Raw genomic sequence first — 22002 nt, forward strand, 5'->3', positions numbered from 1 at the left:
ATACACTGCTTGTCAAGGAGCCTCACCAGAAAGTGCCCAGAGCACTCTGAAATCTGGCCTCGCCTCCATTCAGGGGTATTTATTACCAGAAGAAGCAGGTGTACCTGGTTCTACCCTGATGTCCTGTAGCACACGATTAAGGTCAGCACTGTTCCTGAGCTCCCAGAGCCTGGAGGATGAGTGGGTGGTCCCCAGAACTCTCTAGAACCCACCAGAACAATAACCTGAACCCAGAGTGTGCTGAAAGTATCTGGTATCATGGCACCTCCAGAGACAGGTCCTGCCTGTCCTTTTCTTGGAAGGCCTGTGGCCTGGGCCTCAGCAGCACCCAATGCCCACATCCCCCACCCCAAACAGGAGAATAGGAGCACAGGGGGAGCAGGTGTGTGCCCTGCAGCAGGCCCGTCCCTTGTACCGAACTACCCCGAAAGACCAACATGGAGCCACGCTGCTCTTAATGCTTTATAATAACCAGAAACTAAAACCATCAAAATGCTGCTGGGGCAGTCCATCCAAAACACTCCCAGAAGGCTGAGGCATGGGCAGCTTTGGCTGCTGGCATCCAAACTTGGAAACGGTCCAGCTCACACACCCCCTTCCCTCCCAGCTGTGCTGTATTACAGATCTTCGTCGTCAAAGGTCTCCATGCACTGCAGCATCAACAGCTCATGGTCCAGGGGAGGAGGGTCTGGTTCCTGCAACACACAGGGTGGAAAAGGATGGCTTTTCATTTAAGGGTTCTTGGCCCAGGCTGATGAGGAGGCCCCGCCCTCTCAGGTGCGCCTGCTCCCTAGGTCTCTACCCCTCATCTCTTCATTGCATCTTCACCTCTAGCTTCCGGCCAGGAAGTAAGGTCAAGGGGGGGGGGTGCGGGGAATGGTTCCATTGCCATTTCCCTCTATGACCGCCAAGAAGGCTTTTCCTGGATACCACAGAACTGGCTTCTTTGGAAATCGTAAAGCTTTATTCAAATGGCCATCAGCAGAGGATGGCGAATCACACCGTGATGCGCCCACTGCTGGAACGCCACGCAGCTATTTCAGTAAAAAGGAACATGATCACTCCCTATCTGTGGGATATACTAATTAAAAACGGCAAGATACAAGCAATGTGCTCAGTAGACTACCATTTGTGTTTGAGAGAATAGGTAAATATTGGATGGCTGTTCGAAACACTGGTAATGGGACTGCCTTTGGGGAAGGGAATGGGTAGAAAGTAACCAAGGGGCACTGGTAGGTCAGAGACTGTTTTCTTTGTATATCGTTGGTAACTTGAATTTTAAACCACATACATGGGTTAGCCATTTGGAGATAATTTTTTAAAGAAGCAGCACTATCATCATATTTGTGTATCAAAGCAAGGATTTCCCATTCCGTTTACAATGACCCCAGCCAGCCCTTCCGAATCCACATGACTTCTCCCCCTAAAAGTGTGTTTGGGGGGTTGCACGTCCTGTCTCTCCCCACCCCAGCAGAAAATGGCCCCTGTAGTTTGTCGGCCCTGCTGGTCTGGGTTCGCTCCCTCTGGGCCGTGGGCAGCGTCCCCAGTGGTCTCACGAAGGCAGGACCTGGCCCCAAGGGGGGTGGCCAGCGTGCGGGCTAAGGCCACAGGGGAGGCCTTTTCTGCTCTGGACAACGGGCCCCATTGTCTGTGCCCTACAGACGGTGGCGGGTGCGAGGGGAACCAGTGTATCTGAGTGGGGCGGGGGGCGGTGGTCAAAGGAAGATCTCGCAGGGGGCCCCCTGTTTGGGGGAGGACGGTGAATGGCAGAGGCTGAGAAAAGAGGGAGTCGGAGCATAGGGGTGCCAGGAGGCCGAGCGTCCCGGAGGGAACCACGCGCTCAAGTCCCTGTCACACGAAGTGCTTGAACATCGTTCAAAATGTTCTAATTCCTTCGGCTCCTGAAAATGGTGTCTGAGGCATGTTTAAGCGTCAGATTTGTGAAAGCCACAGGCTGTGAGAGGTGTCTGTTGTGGGTAGAACGGCATCCCCCCTCCCCAGATCCATGCCCACCTGGAACCTTATTTAGAAATAGGGTCTTTGCAGAGGTGATTAGTTAAGGGTCTTGAGATGAACTCACCCTGGATTTGGGGTGGCCTCCAATACAAGGACTGGTGTCCTTCTAAGACGACGAGAGGGGCAGAGAGACACAGAGGCCTTGTGAAGACACAGGCAGCCACTGAGAGTGACGCAGCCACGGGTCAAGGAATGCTCAGGGCTGCGTGAGCTCCCAGGAGGGAGGACGAGGCACGGTGTGGCCCCTCCCCAGAGCTTGCAGAGAGCAGGGCCCTGCCGACACTGGGCCCTCTGCCCTCCAAGCTATGAGAGCTGCAGGCTGCCAAGTTGGTGGCGACTGGTTACAGCATCCCAGGAAATGGATCCAGTGCCAGTTAAGTGTCATTCAGCCACCTCCCACGAGTAGGTGGGGAGAAATGGAATGTCCCTCTTTACACCAGTGGCTATGAAATGCCCCAGGCCTCCTGCATCAGAACCTCCAGAGCAACTTGTTCTAAATACAGATTCCTGGGGCCCCATCTCCAAACACTGAATGCGTTTCTTGGGGGGACGGGGCACCAGGGATAGGCATTTCTGGGAAGCTGTCAAGGTGATTCGAGTTAGAGAGCCTCTGCTTTAGGTACATGCTCCAGCACCTGCCTGTTCTTCCTTCTCTGCCCTGCGTGCAGGGAGGAAGCGGGGAGACCAAGGGCTGTCCCAGGGATGCGTTCTCATGAGGGCTTAGTGGCAAAAGGGCCAAGTGGTTCCTCAGCCTGTCGGAAAGCTGTCCTAATTATTTTTAGGTAAACGCTTTCATTAGTACTGCTTAGCTTTTAAAATAAACAACTGTATATTTTGCTAAATTGGCAGAGAACAGCTACGGCTATGAAGCATCATGGCTCAGGCATAAACCTGTCCCCCCACAAAAGCTTCCAGAATGTTCCTCCTAACCCAAACCTTCACTGCCTATGTCATTATATGCTGCATGGTCAGCTTTTTGGAAACAGAAATGAATATCCTTCCAGCGCTGATGGCAAATATTACCCCAGGGTCTCAGGAGATGAGGGAACAGCTCAGCCTCTTGGAGAGGTGTCGAGGAGTCCCACGCCAGTTAGGAACTGGGACCTGGTGGCCAACCCAACGAGCATCCCTCTGTCTCCCCCCTCAGTTTCCATGGACGTCTTCCACTCTGCAGGCTGCATTAGGCTGAGGTCAACCATCCATGGGGCAGGCCCGAGAGGATGAAAGGATGTCCCCCACCAGGAGCCCTTGTGGTGTGATCCTGGTGAGGTCCGGCTAGGGCTCCCCTCCATGGCCCTTTCTGGATCCTGAGGTGAATGGGCGGAGGGCTGAGGTCTCTTTGCACTCTGCTCTGTCCTAACCTGTGTTTTTAAAATCCTCACCTGAGAACATATTTATTGATTTTAGAGAGAGAGGATGGTGAAGGGGGAGAGAGAGAAAAACATCAATTGGTTGCATCTCCTATGCACCCCAACTGGTAATTGAACCTGTAACCTAGGTATATGCCTTGACCAGGGATCGAACCTGTAACCTTCTGGTGTGTGGAACGACCCTCCAACCAAATGAGCCATTCGGCCAGGGCTATCTTACCTGTTTCGGCTGAGTGTTAACACAGCAAAGGTCATTAAAGAAGTCAACGAGCTGCGTATAGAGCTGAAACTTCTCTTCTGGGTTCTCCGGGTGGCAGCTGGCAAACAAGGAACTGATGACAGAGAGGAAGAAGAAACAGCAAGCGTTCAGAACCCTGTCCTTTGACCTCTGCTTGTGCCCCTAAAAGACCTGGATTGTGGTGTGGACCAAGTTCTGTCAACACCCAGCTGACTCCTCAGATAGTCGGGAGCCCTTGTTGGAAGGTCTGCGTCCTCTCGGCTCTGGTGTCACATCTAGAACCCACTGGCAGAGTGGGATGACAGGGAGACTGGCTGCCATGTCCTGATTTAGCGTCCCGAGCTGTAGCCTCTGGAACAAGGGAGTGAGGTGTCCTCCCTCCCTGAGGGTCAACCTCTGCAGCGGAGCCCCCCGGGTTCCGCTACAGAGCCTCACCCATGGGTGCATCACGCACTGAAGGTCAGCCCCTTCAGATGCCTCCACCCAGGAGGTCCCACACAGGTCACGGATGCAGAGAAAAGGCCTGTTTTGCAGACTCCTTTCCCGCCTCCTTCCTGGGACAGGGAGAGAAGCCCAACACCCAGGGACCACAGAGAGAAGAAGCTGTGAGTTACGCTGCGACAGCTGGCATTCTGACCTCACATCCCTCTGGGAGGAGGTCCCCCAGCCAGCTAGGAGCCCTCTGGCAGCAGACCCTGTAGCCCTGCCTTTTCTAGGGAAAGTCAAAGAAAGGATTCTTTAATAGGCTGGGTTTTTTTTTGTTCCACCAGCAAGGTAAGAATTTCCAAATATTGCTGGTCAAGTGCGCTTCGGCAACTTCTCAGCCAAACTGTCTTCAGAGCTGTCTTCGATATCTGTCAGCAAAGTCCAGCCCCACACAGAGCAGAGGGGACCTCTGGTCACCCCGTAAAACACCTGTGCAGACTTTGGACAGGGCTGTCCGGGCCAGGGGCGGGCGGCGCGAGGCAGGTGGTGGGGAGGGACAAATGTCGATTTGCAGCCAGGTCACAAAGCAGCAAAGGCATTTCAGTCCTCAGCTCGCTCCGAGACAGCATTCCAGGGGTGCAGACTCGGTCACTGCTGCTCGTTGACAAATGTCCCCAAATGCCGTCTTGTGTCTCCTCACCCCGTGGAGCGAGGCCAGCCACCCCGTCCTTCCCTCCTCTCAGGTCCACTGACACCAGGTGACAAGCAGCCCCCCTTGTACAGCTCAGAGATTTTCCTAAGCTCCAGGCACGGGGCCTGTTCCCAGGCTCAGGCTGTCCTAGGTTCTCCGGGGCCCAGACTCCCCTGCCCGCCTCTCAGGCCGGACCGACTGCAGTAACCACCATGGCTGCCTCCCCCTGGCAAAACGGTGCAATGCGAACAGCCTGGAGTTGTTAACCTGCTGTGTCTCAGCCCTGGGCCGGGAGGGAAGAACTTTCTGCTCTGAAGAACCCCAGACAACACCATCCCCAGGGTGACAGATGGCACAGTCCTAGGACCAGCCTGCTTTGGATCCCTGGAAAGAGAACCATCTCCAAGAACACCCACTGAATCTCTTGCCCCGCTGAGGGCTGCAGGGGCGAGGCCCCTAGACCTCACAGCAGGAGTGCACACGCACGCACACACACACACACCCCATCCCACACCCCTTCTCACCTGGAGCTAGATGTACTTGGATCCTCACATTTGTCCAGGAAACACGCCACATTGAACGCATCTTCAAAAAGGAACTGAAAGAAAGCACAGAACTTGATCGGAAGTAACTCGGCAGTTCGACATTTGTGCTGGGCGGCTGCGGGGCAGAGTAGGAAGACGGTCTCCCTCCAGCCCTCAGCCTGAAGGGCATGCCTGTTACAGCCGGGCTCAGTCCCAGGGGCTCTGCTGGGGGACGCTCCCAGGGGTGAATATTGAGCTTTGCCCACTCAGAGCAAACAGGCAGCCCCGGAGGGGAGTGCTGGGGACTCTGCTTTCCTCCTTCTAAAGAAGACAGAGCTCAGGTGGGAGATGCGACAGCCAGAGCTGAGCCCGTTTACCTGGAGAAGGGCCCACCTTCACCTCCCCAGCTGCAGGGCCTATTTGAGCCCAGGATTGACACCTCCTCAGTTTCAGGGCAGGACAGCTGAATACAGAGGTCAAGGGGCTCTGGAGCTAGGCTGCAGGAGAGCCGGCACCCCATCCTGCCACTCATTAAGCTGCGTGACCTCGGATGAGTGACTGCATCGCTCCAATCCTCCTCTGGAAACAGGAGTTGCAACAGTGGCCACTCGCAGGGGCGTTGCAAGGATTAGATAAGATATGTGAGGCACCAGGAGCATAAAAATGGCTTAAACATATTAGCTATTATTGAATGCTATCTGGTTTATAAAAGAAATACGTGTTTATCATGGAAATTTTGGGAAAATGAAATAGATAGAAAAAGCAAAGGTCCCTGAGAAACGATCCCACCTGGAGAGATCCTTTGTTGACACAGTGACTTCTTTCCCTCCCTCCTTGCCCTATATACATCACGTCATATACTTCCAGTTTTGGAATCTTGCTCTTTAGAGTGTTTGGTCCTGCTTTTCCTTAATTCATGGGAGAATATAAAATATTCCACAGGAATGTGCTATACACTCAGGATTGCCAGATTTAGCAAATAAACATACAGGATGCTTCCATTTGAATTTTAGATAAACTATCACACAGGACATCCTTTTATGACAGGTATCGCTGGTGTGCTGTGTGTTACCCGGCACCCGGTCACACAGGCCGCCCCCAGGAGAGGAGAGCGAGTTCTCGGCCCTGAGTGTCTGTCTGTCCATCCGTCTGATAAGATGCTCCCCCTGAACTGAACCCCTTGGGACTCTGGCCCTGTGGACGGCCCCCTCCTGGTTTTTGGGAGGACATTTCCTGGTGTCCTTTTAAAAAAAGATCCCTTTGGTCATCTCAAACAGAATCTGGACTGAGGTCACTGAGTTCCCGTGTCCATTAGCCTAGAAGCTTAGCATCTGGGGTCCCTCCCCACAGGACTGAGGCGGGGACCCAGGACCTGAACCAATCTGCTCCCAGCTGCTGCATGCCACACACTGTCCTCCCCAGGAAACCTCCTGACAAGCCAGCCAGGAGGGGCACAGCCAGGCCTCATGGCCGGCCCTTCCAGAGCACCCAGCACACTGCGGACGCGCTTCGCAGAACTGCAAAGGCAACGTCCAGGTACCTCCTGGGCACACCTGACCTCGAGTCCAGAGCCTGGCCCTGAACACAACTGTTCCACAGCAGAGCCTCTCCAGATGGGCCAGGAGCCACAGAGGTTTCACTGCAATAGTTATGGTGGCTTTGTCCCTGCCTGGGATGTAACTGTCACCCAGCCCTGAGCTGGCCCAAGCTAACTTCACTGAGTGGCAGCAATGTTCTCAGGGATTGGGCCTGACCCGTCCAAATGTAATCCTATCTTGATTATGCAGGTCATTGGCTCAATGATCTGTCAATCGGGCCAAATCTGGCCAATGAGAGAGGAGGAGAGATTTGATGGAAATTACTGGAAAAGTTCTTCCTAGACCCTTGAGAAAAGGCCACAGGACATCATTTTCACAGCTGACACAAGGGAGGAGGGACAATGGCTGAATTGCTATCAGCTGGCATGGCACAGTCACAGGGCAGGGAGCAGGGGGCGGGGGAGTGGGGAGGAGAGAATAGGGGAGACATCAGCCTTGAGATGAAGCCGAGCGGTGAAGAACCAAGTCTCTGCTGCCATCACTGAGACAGTGACCCGAACCCCGCCCTGCCTTGGAACCTCCCTGGGCTCCGGGTTTGATGAGCCAGTAACAGGCAGCCTGAAAAAGTGCCAGCTGATACAGCCTTCTAAGACACAGGTGGCAAACACAAGGCCCGCGGGCCGAATCCGGCCCTCCACCTTGTGCTATCCACCTGGCACCTTGTTTCTACCTGGTGGCGGCACCGAGCTCTTTGCCCCTAGTGAAGGAGTAGTTACATTTACACAGTCCTAACATTACACATGGCCCTCACACTGAGAGGCTGATGTGACCCCCCTGTGAAAATGAGTTTGACACCCCTGTTCTAAGGTTTCTCTCCTATCATCCCCATGGAAAAGCCGGGAAACTAACCCCAGAATAACAAATGCTGTTCTGTGGTTGCAGAGATGACGTCAGCACAATCAGAAGCTAACCATGTGAGCCAGAATCCAAACAGCCCCTCAAACTTGCCAAGTGACCCCGAGCCAGTCCCTGGCATCTCCTGGCCTGGGGTGACACCCCTCCACCCCGTGTCCCAGAGCCGCTGACCTCCTCCGGGGTGGACATGAGCGAGCAGCTGGCCCCTTGGCTGTCAACTCCACTGTCCTTCATGCTGCCCTCGGCACAGGCCGGCTCCTGGGCGGCCCCTTCGAGGCCCGGCAGGCTGCTGTGCTTCTGCGCCAAGGCCTCCAGGAAAACAGCCTTCTTCTCCTCCGAGAGGTTCTGCCACAGGTGGGAGATGGCGGCAGACATCACAGGGAGTGTCACCTCCTGCGAGGAGATCATCCCGCTTCCGGTCAGAAGGTCCATTGTCTGCTTGTAAAAGTTGAGGTACCTGGAACGGAAAGGACACCATCTCCCAGGCCTGAAGCTCGAGGCCCACGGGCTCCCCCCCCAGGCCGTGCCCCCAGGAGCCCGTCCGGGTGTGGGCTGGTGCACAGCACGTGGGCCCGGCCACCTCCTTGTGCTGTACGACAGACTTTGCATTACTAGTCCCCGCATGGCCCCGGCCCTCGGAGAGCAGAGCCATCTTGGGGGCCATGGGGGACAGATTTCTGCTTCGGGGTCCTTCCCCATGTCCTGCCAGTGCCCCCTGGGAAGCTCTCTGCCTTCTGCAGAGAAGACGAGAGGCGTGGCTGGCTCAGCCATCACCCTACAGGAAAACTGCTTGAAATCCCTAGCCCATGAATGTGCAGACGTGATGTGACACCCGCTTTAATCTGAGGCCTCAAAGTCAGGCTCAGCTGTGGACAGAGCCTCCGCCTGTTGAACCAATGCCCCCGAAGCCCAGGGTCTTGAGTCTGTGGAGGGGTGGGTGGCGGTGGGGGTCTGAGCCATCTTCCCATAAAGCTGCCCCAAAACAGACTTTGTCGGGGGGGGTATGTGTGGGGGAGCCTTAGCCTTTGTAATCTCCATCAACCACCTCCCAAGGCATCTCAGCTAAACACCCAGTCTAAGTAAACCCAGTGTATGTGTTATGCAAACGTAGCTTCACGGCTATTTCTTTAGCTCTTCTGCCAACCCCATCCCCAAGCCCCAGCTGTGTGGAGGTTCTGGAGCTTCCATGACTCAGGGCCTGCAGCGTGCCCTGGCCGGAGCCTCTGTCCCCTCCCCCACAGGAGCTCCAGCTGTGCAGAGGCCGCCTCTCAGCTGTTCACACCGTTCAAATTCCATGAGGTCTGGTGACAAAGTGACCGAGGAAGGTAAGAGCTCCACTTTTTCCTCCTCCCCCTCCTCCTCCTCCTCTTCTTCCTCTTCTTGATCTTCCTCCTCATCTTCCTCCTCTTCCTCCTCCTCATCTTCCTCCTCAGCCTCATTCCAGATTGCTTCAAAGGGGCACGAGTGGGCAAAGTCTTTCGGATGAACCTTATTCGGGCACAGGCTGGAGAGAAAACAGACACACGAGAACTGGAGACCAGTGTCCCTCCTGAACGTCGACACGGACATTCTTAACACAAACTTGGCAAAGTTTGTGTTCATTCATTCATTCATATATGAATATGAATATATGATACACTGACATACACACATGTGTGTGTTCATTACTATGTCATGGCCAAGTGGGGTTTATTCTATGAATGCAAGACGGCTGTTTCAATCTTTGAAAATTAATCACTGTAACTCATCATATCAACAGACTCAAAATCTTACCAATTTTGATTTTTAAATATGATGATTTTTTTTACAGTCTCAATAGATGTAGAGAAAGCATTTGGCAAAATTCCACATCCATTCATGACGAAAACTCTCAGCAAACTGGGAACAGAAGGGAACGTCCTCAACTTGATAAAGGCTATCTACCAAAAAGCTACAGCTAACGTTATCTACAAGAAAGCTACAGCTAACATCATACTTAACGGTAAAACACTGAATGTTTCTTTCCTAATATTAGGAACAAGACAAGGATATCCACTCTTACCACTTCAAAGCAAAATCACACTGGAGATTCTAGCCAGACCGATAAGGTGGGTAAAAGAAATTAAAGGTACACAGATTGGAAAAGAAGAAGTAAAACTATCTTTATTGGCAAACAATGATTGCATATTAAGAAAATCCCAAAGAACTTACAAACATGTGACCGTAACTAAGAAACAGGTTTAGGAATATTGTAGACTACAAGGATGATAAGTAAAACATCAGTATTTCTATATACTATCCATGAACAGTTGGAAAGTAAAATTTAAACAAAATACTACTTGTAACAGCACCCCATACCTAGATGTAAACCAAAAACTCAATCTGTAAAAAAAAAATAAGTTGAACTTCATCAAAATGCTAAAGTTCTATTCTTCAAAGACATTTGCAAGAATGAAACAATATGACAGCATCTGGCAAACCAGAACCTGTACCCAGAGTGTCTTCCTACTGAGAGGAATAGTCCCTATGGTGTCATAAAGAGAGCAAGTGAGCCCTGGCTGGTGTGCCCCAGTGGACTGAGCACTGGCCTGCAGACCAAAGGGTCACTGGTTCGGTTCCTGGACAGGGCACATGCCTGGGTCGCAGGCCAGGTGCTTGGCTAGAGGCGTGCGAGAGGCAAACGATTGTCTCGCATATCGATGTTTCTCTCCCTCTCTTTCTCCTTTCCTTCCCTTCTCTCTAAAAATAAATAAAATCTTTAAAAAAAGAAAGCAAGTGAGCCAGTAGAAAACAGAGGATTCTTTTTTTTTTTTTTAATCTCAGAGTGGAGGAAGCCTAAGCATTCCACCAAACTCGGGTACCATAACAGATCGATGGATGAGGCTTCATTTTTGCATGGTCAAAACAAAAAACAAAAACATCAAAAGCAAAATAATAAACAACCAAGGGGAAATTGTTTTAAAGTCATATACTAGAAAGAGAGCTAATTTTTCAGATACATAAAGAGCTTCTACAATGACGTAAGACCACCAGTCCGACAGGAAAGTGGGCAAAGAATAGGTAAAAAAAGTTCCCAGGAAGGGAAATACAAGCGATCTTGAACAAAGGCACTTAAGCTCACTTGTAATTTAATGAACTAATTACAATACGATAATTATAAAATGTAATTATATGTAATGAATATGTAATAATTGGTATGTAATTAATACATCCTTAAGCTGGTAGCAGTTTTAATTGTTGTAGGTTTATAATATTACAAGTGAAAAATCCTCCCTAATTATTTTGATTTTAAAAGAAATGTAGCCAAACTGTAATTGAAAAATAAAATTAAAAAAAAAGAAAAGAAAGAAATGTAGCCACTCCCAAGTGCTCAAGTGATACAAATACGGATAAGACCTCAGTACGTGATAAAGCTCCTATCTTCAACCAGGAGGGCAAGGATGGCTCATGGAGTAAACGGGGTGGGGATCACTGGCTAGCCATTTGGGAAACACCGATGCAGACACCCACCTGACGGAGAGTATCTCCCAGACTGATCACAAGGTGGGCCCACTTAGATTTGCAGAACTCGGCTACACACACCGTGCCAGGTACGTACGTACACAACACACACACCGTACCTGCCTCCTCCTCTCTGCCACCACCATGGTGTACGGATCGCCATTATAGGCGGCCGCATCCTTTTTCATCCTTTTCTGTATCTCACATGGTCTACATTGTGAATTTAATGTAATAATTTATCATTTCCTTTTGGTTGTCTCTCATTAAGATAAAATGTACATTTGTCATTAAAAATGTACATTTGTACATTTTGACAATACAGCCCTGACTGGTGTGGCTCAGTGGACTGAGCGCCAGCCCGAGAACTGAACGGTCGCTGGTTGGATTCCCAGTCAGGGCACATGCCTGGGTTGCGGGCCAGGTTCCCTGGTGCGGGGCGCACGAGAGGCAACCACACACTGATGTTTCTCTCCCTCTCTTCCTCTCTCTCTTCCCCTCTGTCTAAAAATAAATTTAAAAATTTTTTTGGAAAATACAGAAAAGCAGAGAGAAGAAAATAGATGTCTTCAGCGACCCCACGCTCCAAGACGACGGGACACCACCTCATCTAGGCAAGCTTTAGAAAGTTTCTAAATAGCAAGCCGTTTGCAGTCCCATTCCCAGGGTGAGCAGAGTTGCTTAGACTCCTGGGTCTCATCAGAGGCCAACCTGGGTATTCACTGTGAGGATGGACGTGCCCTGGGGCCACCAGAGACCACACAGGCCTGGCCCTCGCCCCCCGAAGTCCAGGCTGCTCTGCGGGATGAGGACGTGGTGCAGAGGGTGACAGCATCCTGGGAGCCCCGCAGGGCACGTGTCCACACAGCGCACATGAACAGCCCGGCTAGAACAGGAGCTCAGTCTAACAGAGGAGATCGCAAACGACAAAAGGGACGTTTCTCAGACCAGTCTGTCCAAGTTTGGGGGTGACGTTGCAAACGGGTTCCCCTTTCAGCACCTGCGACACCTGGGCTGCCATGTTTCCTTGTCTCTCAGGTCCAGTCTGGCTTTTCTTAGGCTCCTGTGAAGCTTGGAAAGTAGGCTGAGGTTTGGATTTTCCTTTTTTAAAAAGATTTTTCTTTTTTCAAAAGATTGTATTTATTTATTTTTAGAGAGAGGGGAAGGGAGGGAGAGAGAAACACTGACCAGCTGCCTCTCCCCCACGCCCCCAATTGGGGACTGAATCTGCAACCCAGGCATGTGCCCTGACCAGGAGTCGAACTGGCAACCTTTTGCTTTGCAGAGCAATGCCCAACCAACTGAGCCACACCAGTCAGAGCGGATTTTCCTTATTTTCATATGGGAAATATGAGAACTTTTTCCTCCTCCCCCTCCTCTTCCTTCAATAAGGTCACCAGTTGAGTTTTTTAAAGTTATAATAGAAAATAAACACTATGATCTCATTTTTCTATAAAATAATGTGCAATTTTTTTTTAAGAACCAGAAGGCTATGCTTTGAAATGAACATTGCTTTTCCCTGACAAGTGAAACGATATGTATTTTTATTTTCTTTTTTAAGCTTTTCTGTGTTTTTGACACTTTCCGTGATAAGTATGTGTCTGAAAATAGTTTTTCTGATAAAAAAATGTCATTCCTGTTATCGGATTAAAATAGAAAAGAATTCTCTCCAGCACAGGAGGGCTCTCTGCGGGTGCGCGGCGCCTCTTGGCTGTCCCGGGTTCCGGAGGGAAGGCGGGGCTGCTGTGACGTCAGCAGAGAAAGACGCCAGCAGGCGCCAGTTCTCCTGGTCTTACCTGTGATTTCTGCAGAACATGCTGGCGTATATTTCCTTGACCTCCTCTAAGCTGTTTGCATTCCCATCCTCCAGCCTGAAGGCTTCTGTTGGGGAGTTGAAGGCAAGGGTCACGAAGGGGAAAGCCAGGCCTTTGCTGGGTCTCTCCTGCCTTTCTGGTCCAGGGGGGAGCATGGGTGGTCCCTGAGCCCACCCAAGTCAAGAGCCCAGATTCACTCCTCCTTCCAGATGTGAGGGGGAAGGGCTTCTGGGACTGGCCGGTCTCAATCAGGACATCCAAGTGTCCCTTTTAGAGAGTGGGTTCCACCAGCTCGCTAAACTCAAATTCCCAGCAGCCATCTGTCCCAAACTAAGCGCCAAGGAAGGGAGCCACGTTCTGACAAACACGGGTTCATTTCTTCTCTGGCCCCTCAAGATGAGATCAGGTTCCTTCAGCTGCACCCCAATGGGATCTCATCATGCTCACCCAGGCTGTGAATCTTGTCGTATCCCTGGCCCAAGCACAGTGCCTGGCACACAGTAGGTACTCAGTCAACATTCATTCATTTGGCTTAACCTGATGTCTCTGCTTTCAATAGAAAAACCAACCAGCCTCTCTTTCTCTGGGAGGGTAAGGGGGCGGCAGGTAGGACCTGTTACCTTTCACCTTCAGCAGATGATCCAAGACTTTTTCCTGTTCCCGAATGTGATTCTTCGCCCTGTTCAAAACCTGCCACTGAGGGCAGAGAAGCACAAAGCTGAAAGGTCAGCCTCTCACGGTACAGACAGGTTTTGTGGGTGCAGGAGCCCCTCCCTGGGCTCTGACCACGCTTCCTCAGGTACAGAGCCACCGTCCTTCATGGTGTCGATAAAAAGGGTAGGAAGTTTGTTCTGATGAGCAGAAGGCATGAAGTTCAATTTGCATTCTGGAAATGGTTCTTACCAGAAGTATTCGGAAGCTATTAAGCTGCGGTCAGCAAACTCCTAGGGCTGCAAAAAGGGAAAACAACTACATCCCCTCCTTGAAGACGGAATAAATAGTGACTCAGAGGGGGCCTGAAGGAAGACCAGCCCTGCGCTGGCACCAGGCTCCCAACTACCTCCTGCTCCCTCGTCACCACGTGCGACTGCCTGGCTAGTATTAAATGTGCTCTTCCAACAGTGTTTTTTGTTCGCTAAATGCATACATTCTAAAAGCATAAATGCTCTGTCAACTTGAACTCTGAATTTCCTGTCCTGCAAGACAGATTCACAAGCATTCCTTCGTCCCTCCCTCCCTCCCTCCCTCCCTCTCACAGTCCTCCCTTCCCTTCCTTCCTGTAACATTACCAAAGTCAAAATGCTAACTGCAAGATTTTTCAAAAACAAGAACTGCTAAACACTGCTTATTGGGCTGACCACAGACACCTGCCTGGCATGACATACATTCATCAGGTGCGTATGTCTAAGGGGACACCCCTGTGCGCTGGGCCTGGGGACGCAGAGCAGGTATGAACAGCCCCTGCTCTCAAGGTGCTGACGTGCTAACAGAGAAGACAAGCAGGGAAGCGACTACTTGTAACACAAACTAGAATTCGGGAAGTGCCGAAAGGGGGTGGAAGCAAAGGCCTGTAGAAGTGCACGCACAGGAGGAGGGACTGATTCCAGCTAGAGGGACTGAGAGGCATCGTGGAGCAGGGCACGCATGGAGCAGAGCGAGACGGCAGCAGACACAGTCCCACACCCACCCAGGCAGGCCCCCGCTCTCAGGGGTAGGGGTGGGTGGGGGGAGTGGCATCTCCAGGCCAGTCCCCACCTCACTCCACAGTCCCTCCCCCTGTAGAAACCTCCCCTCCCCACGCTCAGGACTGCATACTTTTGAGGCCGTGATGTCAGACTGGTGGTAAACGATTCTCCTGAGGTTACTGAAGAGTCTTTTCAGCGTGGCTCGGTGGCGGGCCTGGGACAGGCGTCTGCGGGCCACCCGAGTCTCGAGCTGCTGCACCTGCGCCAGGCACCGGGGCATCATTCTGCCACAGCGGTCACTGCCTTCACCAAAGGTCGCCATTAAAATCTGCAAGGCAATATCATGCTTTTGGGGGGCCCTCCATAAAAAAGATACAATATTAAAGAAAAGGGAAGGCAGGTTGAAGCAGAAAGAAAGTAGAGGATCCCAAACTAATGAATAGAATTAATAATAGATACATCATGAACAACAGATGACACAAAATTTGTTCAGTTCAACTCCTAAAAACACGAGCCTGTTCATATGCGACTTCCGGGTGAAGGACACTGCTGCTTTACCCCAGGAAGTTTCCAGAACATTGCAACTACTCACCTGATACTTGTTGATGGACTTTTGAGGCCATGGAGAGAAGACGGTACCCTGAGATCTTATTCTTTACAGTCTGTTAAAGCTGAACAGATATGTGGCCCACCCTTTGAGGTATTTCCTACCACCAGAACGCATCCCACTGTGGTTCAGGTAGTGGTAACACAGGTGTGTAGATACAAAAAAAATCCATCACGGTGTATTCTTTAGATGCTCTTCAAAAAGAAGAGTGCACTGTTCTACCTGTGAAAGCAAAAAGTCACACGACGACAGAGGAGTGGGTTTGGCTTGTCCTGCTTCTGGTGGGTCCTGAAGGTGATCGTCATGTTGTCCTTTGTTACATCTGAATTTATGGACCAGGAGCCCTTCTCTAGGACAGGCGATTCTGGGACTGATACCTAACAGTTTTAGTAAGAGACAAGGACCAGTGTCTCTCACCTGACGCATGGACCCCTCCACCAGGTGCTCACCCCACCACTGCTCTGCCAGCTCTTTGGACAAGGAGGCCGTGTCTTCATCACCTCTGGACCCCGGTAGGTGCTCAGTGTGGGTTTTGAGTGGACTAGAATGGGAGGTCTTTGCTGTGTCCATGCTCCGCTGAGCTCAGTCAGTCCTGTTGCACACGGACAATGCGTGACCTCGGCCAGGTTTGGTGTATGCAGTCACTTGGGGAGGCTGTTGAAAACATAGGTGCCCAGGCCCTGCCTCGAAAACAGTGGATCTGAAGCTACTGGGGTGGGCTCGGGCAGCTGATGGGCAACACGCTCCCCGGGTCATTCCGAGACTTTCATGGTTTGAGCATAGCCTGGCAACACTTCCCTCGAAGCACTGCCGCTGGCAGCAGCAGGGAACAGAACCTCCCCTGCAGAGGGAATACCGCTGAGGGAGGTGGGAGACAGCTCCCACTAAGTTCTAGGGGGGAAATCAGCCAGAGGTCGTGAACCCAGTCAGGCAGCATAGGATCTGAAGATGTCTTCTGGGTCAGAAGGCCAATCCCAACAACAATGTGGGCTTCACCAGGGTGTCTACTTGCCCAGGGCTTGCTTCCCAGAGCCACAGCAGGAAGATGGCAAGTGGGCGCCCCTGTAGTTGCCTGCACTGGCCCTTGCGAGCTGCCGTGACCTTTATTTCCAGGAGTCACGCCACCAGCATGGGGAGGAAAGCCCCTGCTTTGGTCTCCAGTTTCCAGACACGAGCAAATCTTTCATAGGAAGCAAAATGAAACAGCAAAGGGTATGACCTGCCTAGGGCAACGTGAGAACCTTCTGAACCTCAGGACACACAGGCTGTCCTTAGTTATTTAGATTAAAGAAAAATGAATGTGCCTGGACACCATGGAATTTAAGTCAATGAAAGGAGGTAAAAATACCAGGGCCCTCCCAGGATCTCGAGTTCTCTAATAGTCCAGAAATAGCATTACCAAAGGCCTTTGCGCTGTAGAGCATCTGGAGCTCTCGCAGTGTCAATCCCGTTAAACTGGGTTTCCTCCCAGGCTTCTATCCTAACACACCCCTGAAATACCTAGTCACTGGTTGAGGGTGCAGCTTTCTGCTTCTCCCGTAGGGGGCAGACTCTCCCATTACTTGCTACCTCTGGGGGCAGCTTTCACTGCCGCCGCTAGGGGAGAAGGTGGCGCTAGAGCATCCTGCCCAGCAACAAGGAGCTGTGACCTCCACCTCACCCCGCCTGCCTCAGGCTCCCAGTCCCGAGCTGGGAAGACACTGGGGGTGGGGCACACGGAAGACGGGAGACGATCCTTCCACTCTGTTTTAGGCGGGGAATCAAGCCAACTAGATGTCGAACCTGATTAGACCTCATGCAGTTTTAAATATCCTGCTCGTGAACGCTGCCTTTTGCTCTCCGACTAGGAATGATTTGCTATGATTTGCCCAAAAACATTCTTTTAAAATTACGTTTTTTGACTTGAGCAGTGGACCTGACTAGAGCTTAGGCTGATATTTTTCAGGGCTCTTTGTTGCAATAATGCAGTTAAATCTGTCCCGTCAGTGCTCATGATCTGTTGTATGAAGGGACCAATCTCCCAGAACAAGTGCTGCACAGTCTAGGATCGGGGAGGGGAGGACAGGACCCCCTTCAGCCTTATTCCAAGGTTGGCTCTTTCGCTAGGACTGGGGGAGCTAACTCTAAAAATGAGATGCAGAAATCATCTTTTACTTAAAAACAGTTGAAAACACAGACAAACCTTTTTTCCCAAAAGTCCTATACCGATGCAAAGCGTGTTCGGGATACTGTTACCAGCCATATAAGGTATTAGCGCAGTGTAGAATATAGTCTGAGACCCCAGCCCCAGGGCCTGGAAATCGGCATTGTAATAGCCGTGAAAACTCAGAATCATTTTTAAACCTTAGAGGGTGATCCATTCAAACCTTAGGCAAATTTATCAGATCATGTAAAAAAAAAAATCCCAAGTCATTCTCCGAAATATGTAGGTAGCCTCAATGACATATTCAAACGTTTGTATTAAAGTCTGGCCCCAGGCCTAAATGTTCACCTATGTAGAGGCACCAGCTTGACTCAGCTCTCATGTTAAAAACGCCCAAAAGGCCAAGTGCACCTTTCTGGAGGTGAATGGGTGCTAAAACCTCAGCCTTTAGTCGATACTCACACTAGGAGGGATGGGCACCCATGCACACGACGTCCCCTCTCCCCGGACATGCAGGAGGCTGTGTGAAGCCCTGAGAGCGGTGACTGCGAGGACAGTGATCACGAGCCTTGTGCCAGTCAGAGTGGAAACCAGGGCTTCTGCCCCTGCCACCTACCAGACCTAGCACCTCCGCACATGGGCACGGACCAATTGCGGCGTGTCCCCAGCCCCCACAGCCAATGGGGATGCACTGTGGCAGGCCAATGAGAGTGCGGCCAGAGAAGAAACAATGTAAATCAGGGTTTGAAGGCACCCAAGAAGACTAGGTGACAGGAGGGAAGGGCGGGGTGGGGCTGACCTTCTCACCTTGCCAGGTGGTGACTCCTTCTCTTGTGGAGGCTGAGTTGAACAGAGAGGCGATACCTGTGTCACCTCAGTGTCCTCACATGGCCTGCATGTGCCCACAGAGGACTAAATGGATGTTCCCCAACTGGTTCCACTCACCTGCCATTGAGCTCCAGTTTCAACATTCCCTCAAATGAGGCTGTGCCACCTACCTTATAGGGTTATCCTGAGGTTTAGAGAAGACACCTTAAATTAAAGGGTCCCAGGGCACAGGCTTCAGGTGTCAAGGAAAAAGGTGAAAACGTGGATGTCACAGAAACCGAGAGACGCATAAAAGCAGGAACAGGGGAATGATGTTTTAACTATGGGAAGAAGAAAGAGGAATGGAAAGCAGATATTCTTCCAGTTTAGGAAAAAAGTTCATTTCCCCTCAATACAGAATATACTCTGGTGTGTAGGTATCTTTTTTGCTTGAAGCCCTGCACCCCTAAATATGTCATCATGCCACTGCATCAGTTCTACACTAGGAGCAGCAGCCAGGCCAGGTGCCCCCTAGCTGCTCTCTGATCTGGGGCAAGCTACTCCTCCCTGGCACAGGGGTTAAACAAAGGTCACACCGTCTAGCTCAAGCCGCATGTGCTCCAGGGTTCATGCATTTGGATTTTAATCCAGGGTCCACCTTGCAGTGACTTTGAGGACCATAAATGAGTTCAACCTACAGCATGCAAATAGGGTACCTGGCATGCAGCTGGCACTCCTGGCATTCAACTTCGGATTTTGGTGGAACATTAAATTAAATGTGTTATGTATAAAGAAACTGTCACATAGAACACATGCAGTGAGAATCAGTTCTCTCCTCCTTTTCAAGATAAATGTAAAATTATTTCACTCTAAAATTTTGCCTGGGTCAAGGCCCTGTCTGTTCCGGCTCTCAGGCAGCCTTTGACCCAGGGTCTCTGAGGACCCCTGAGAAATTGCTCTCCCCTCTCTCCACTTCCTGGTTTCCCTCCCCTGGCCCTGCTCCTCAACTCCCACCACCAGCCCCATCACAGCACTCCTGGGACCTCATGGGAACAGTGGGGTTTCAGGAGTCTGAGCCACTCTGTCTTGGAGAGCCTTACCTTTGCACTGAGAGGATGCACAGAGGTTCAGAAACACACCTGCCCAGCCTTTTATCTAGTCACCCCCAACCCCACTGGTCAACCACCACCACCCCTCACACCTGCCTCTCTGGATGCGTCTCACTGGGGAGCAGGTCTGCACCTAGAAGAAATGCAGTCTTGGGGTGGGATATTACTAAGAGGCTTCTTTACCTATAGCAGTCTGATTTCTGTATTGAAAAAGCAGATACTTTATTTATTTCAGTCAATCTTCCCCACAACTGGCAGGCAGAAGGCTCTGCTCATGGACCTCCTGATGACCTTGTGACCTCCTCATGGCCTCTGACCAGCTTTGGGTACAAATCAGAGTTCTTGCCAGTAATGTCCACACACATACCAATACTTTCTGACCCTCATCTCTCCCTCTAAGTAGCATAGATCCTGCCCTGCAATACGCCCCTCGAAGTAACATAGGTCCTACTCTGAAATACTTCCCACAGCAACATAGGTCCTACTCTGAAACACTCCCCACAGTAACAGAGATCCTGCTTCAAAGTGCCCTCCTCACAGTAGCATAGATCATACTCTGAAACACTCACACCCCACAGTAGCATGACCATGGGGCAGGCAGTCTCGGTTCTTGTCAAACGAATCATTGGTCAACTCCTTGATTTTCTTTATAAAATTAATTTTAATTTCCCAAATAATACACATTCCCCTTGTAAAAATGAAGACATTTCGATCTCACCCTGGTCTTCTCTTCACTTTTATAGAATTCACAAGTGTTTGCTGTGGGTGCTTCCAGATTCTTTGCTAGATGTTTCCCTTCCTGCAGGTATTTTCCCCTAGAATATATATAGTTTTCTTTTGTGAGTTTTGGAGGGAAGAAATTTACATAAGAGTATCACTCTGCAACTTGTGGACTTCACTCAGTAGTATGAGTTAGAGATGCATTTATATTCGTACAGATATCTACCTCATTGATCTCCAGTGCTCCACAATGTTCCTCACATTAGATACTTATGAAGGAATAGTGAATTTATTTGAAAGTAAAGAAACCTTTTGCAAGATGTATTAGTCAGTGTTCTCCAGAGATTCAGAATACTAATTATGTATATTGCATTTATATTATAATTACATATGTTATATATTGTGTGTGTGTGTGTGTGTGTGTGTGTGTGTGTGTGTGTACATAGAGAGAGAGACAGAAAGGGAGAAGCTGGGCCAGCTACTGCAGAAGGTGGAAGCAGGGTTGCATGGGACAAGGAGCTGTTTTTTTTTAGGAAGTGTGCCAACAGAGATGGGATTCCCCCATGCTGTCCTCCACTTGATGTTTGCCAAAGCAGTTTCACTTATTAACCTAGGAGACTTGAATTGTTCCAGCAGTGTAAGTGAATGATTTTATGGACTCATAAACCGATGGATTCCTACTGCTGGAAGTCTAATTCCATTCTTGGTGGCTTTCTGTTTTGTGCAAGTAGGGACTTTGTTGACGCTAACCTGAGCTATTCCACAACGGATGTGGTCACAGTGGTCTAAGAGAAGGTGTTTCACTTTCAGTCTTTGGGACCCATGAGCTCTAAACAGACACACCACAGTTCCCAGCAGGTGCTGATCCCAGCATGAGGCCTGTGGACTGTGAGAGCTGGAGGGAGCAGGCTCCTTCTGATCCGAGGCACCTTCCCGATGGAGGAGCCAGGGAAATGATGCCACTTGCTCATCAGAGCTCAGGTGTGAGGCCCTTCCTGTACTTGGTTCCAAAATCCGAATTGTATAAGCTCAGAATTGGGAATTCCTAGTTTAGCAGTAGTCCATATTTAAAAGTTTTGGGGTTGATAAAATCTTTGCCTGAGTTGGCTTTGCCTGAGTTGGCTAAGATATGGCTAAGATATGGTTATTATGACAAATGAACGTGCTATGTTTAAAGATATTCATTATATTTATAAAATAAAATAAATGTGTTCATAGCATGAAATTTGAAAAATATTTAAAAGTATAAAGAGCAAGTAAGAAATCACCCATAAACTCCAACTACCTGATTTTGTGTGTGATATAAAAATACTATAAAAGCAATCATATTACATCTTCAGTTCTATATCACACTTCTTAAAATTAAACTTTTTATTTTGAGATAATTGTAGATTTACATGCAGTTGTAAGAAATAATACAAAGAGATCCCATGTTCGCTTTACCAAGTTTCCCCCAATGGTAACATCTTGCAGAATGATAGTACAGTATCACAAACAGGGCTTTTGGGGGACTTAGATCTCCCTAAAGGCACACTTGGTTGTGTGACTTCATACAAGTCCCTTTACCTCTGGGAACTCCAGATTCCTGTTTGCAAAATGGGGGTAGGGCTTAGAGGATTCCGCAATATAATGCAAATAAGCAGGGTACTCAGCCCCCTGGCCACCTCGTGACTATCTGGGATGTTGTCGAGGTCCAGTGGTAGTTGACTTGGATGGCTGCCCCCACTTTCAACAACTCAAACGACAAAGCCCCTGCCACCGCTGCCAGGAAGCTGAGGAGAGAATTACGTCTTTCAGTCACTCTTTGGGTTGGGTGGTGATTACGGGACAGATGGGCGGGGCTAGGGCGGGGCCAGGGCGGGGCCTCAGGCGTGCGGCAAGGAGTGCGTAGGGGCTGGTAGGTCGGCCCCGGAGTGACGTAT

The 22002-nt window shown here is 50.3% G+C and overlaps 1 protein-coding gene across 1 annotated transcript; it reads right to left on the bottom strand.

The window, feature by feature from the left end:
* Positions 1-92: 92 nt before the first annotated feature.
* Positions 93-18010, bottom strand: STRA8 (stimulated by retinoic acid 8). Its single transcript, XM_045855603.1, has 9 exons — positions 17907-18010; positions 14825-15022; positions 13630-13705; positions 12992-13076; positions 9001-9222; positions 7890-8175; positions 5266-5339; positions 3607-3718; positions 93-695 (listed from the first exon to the last, which is right to left on the bottom strand). The coding sequence occupies exons 2-9, from the start codon at positions 15014-15016 to the stop codon at positions 618-620; spliced, it is 1125 nt and encodes a 374-aa protein (XP_045711559.1). The 5' UTR covers positions 15017-15022; positions 17907-18010; the 3' UTR covers positions 93-617.
* Between the last annotated feature and the right edge of the window lie 3992 nt (positions 18011-22002).

Source organism: Phyllostomus hastatus, unplaced genomic scaffold, assembly GCF_019186645.2.
Source record: "Phyllostomus hastatus isolate PE091 unplaced genomic scaffold, TTU_PhHast_1.1 phas_scaffold_114, whole genome shotgun sequence".
NCBI classification, from domain to species: domain Eukaryota; kingdom Metazoa; phylum Chordata; class Mammalia; order Chiroptera; family Phyllostomidae; genus Phyllostomus; species Phyllostomus hastatus.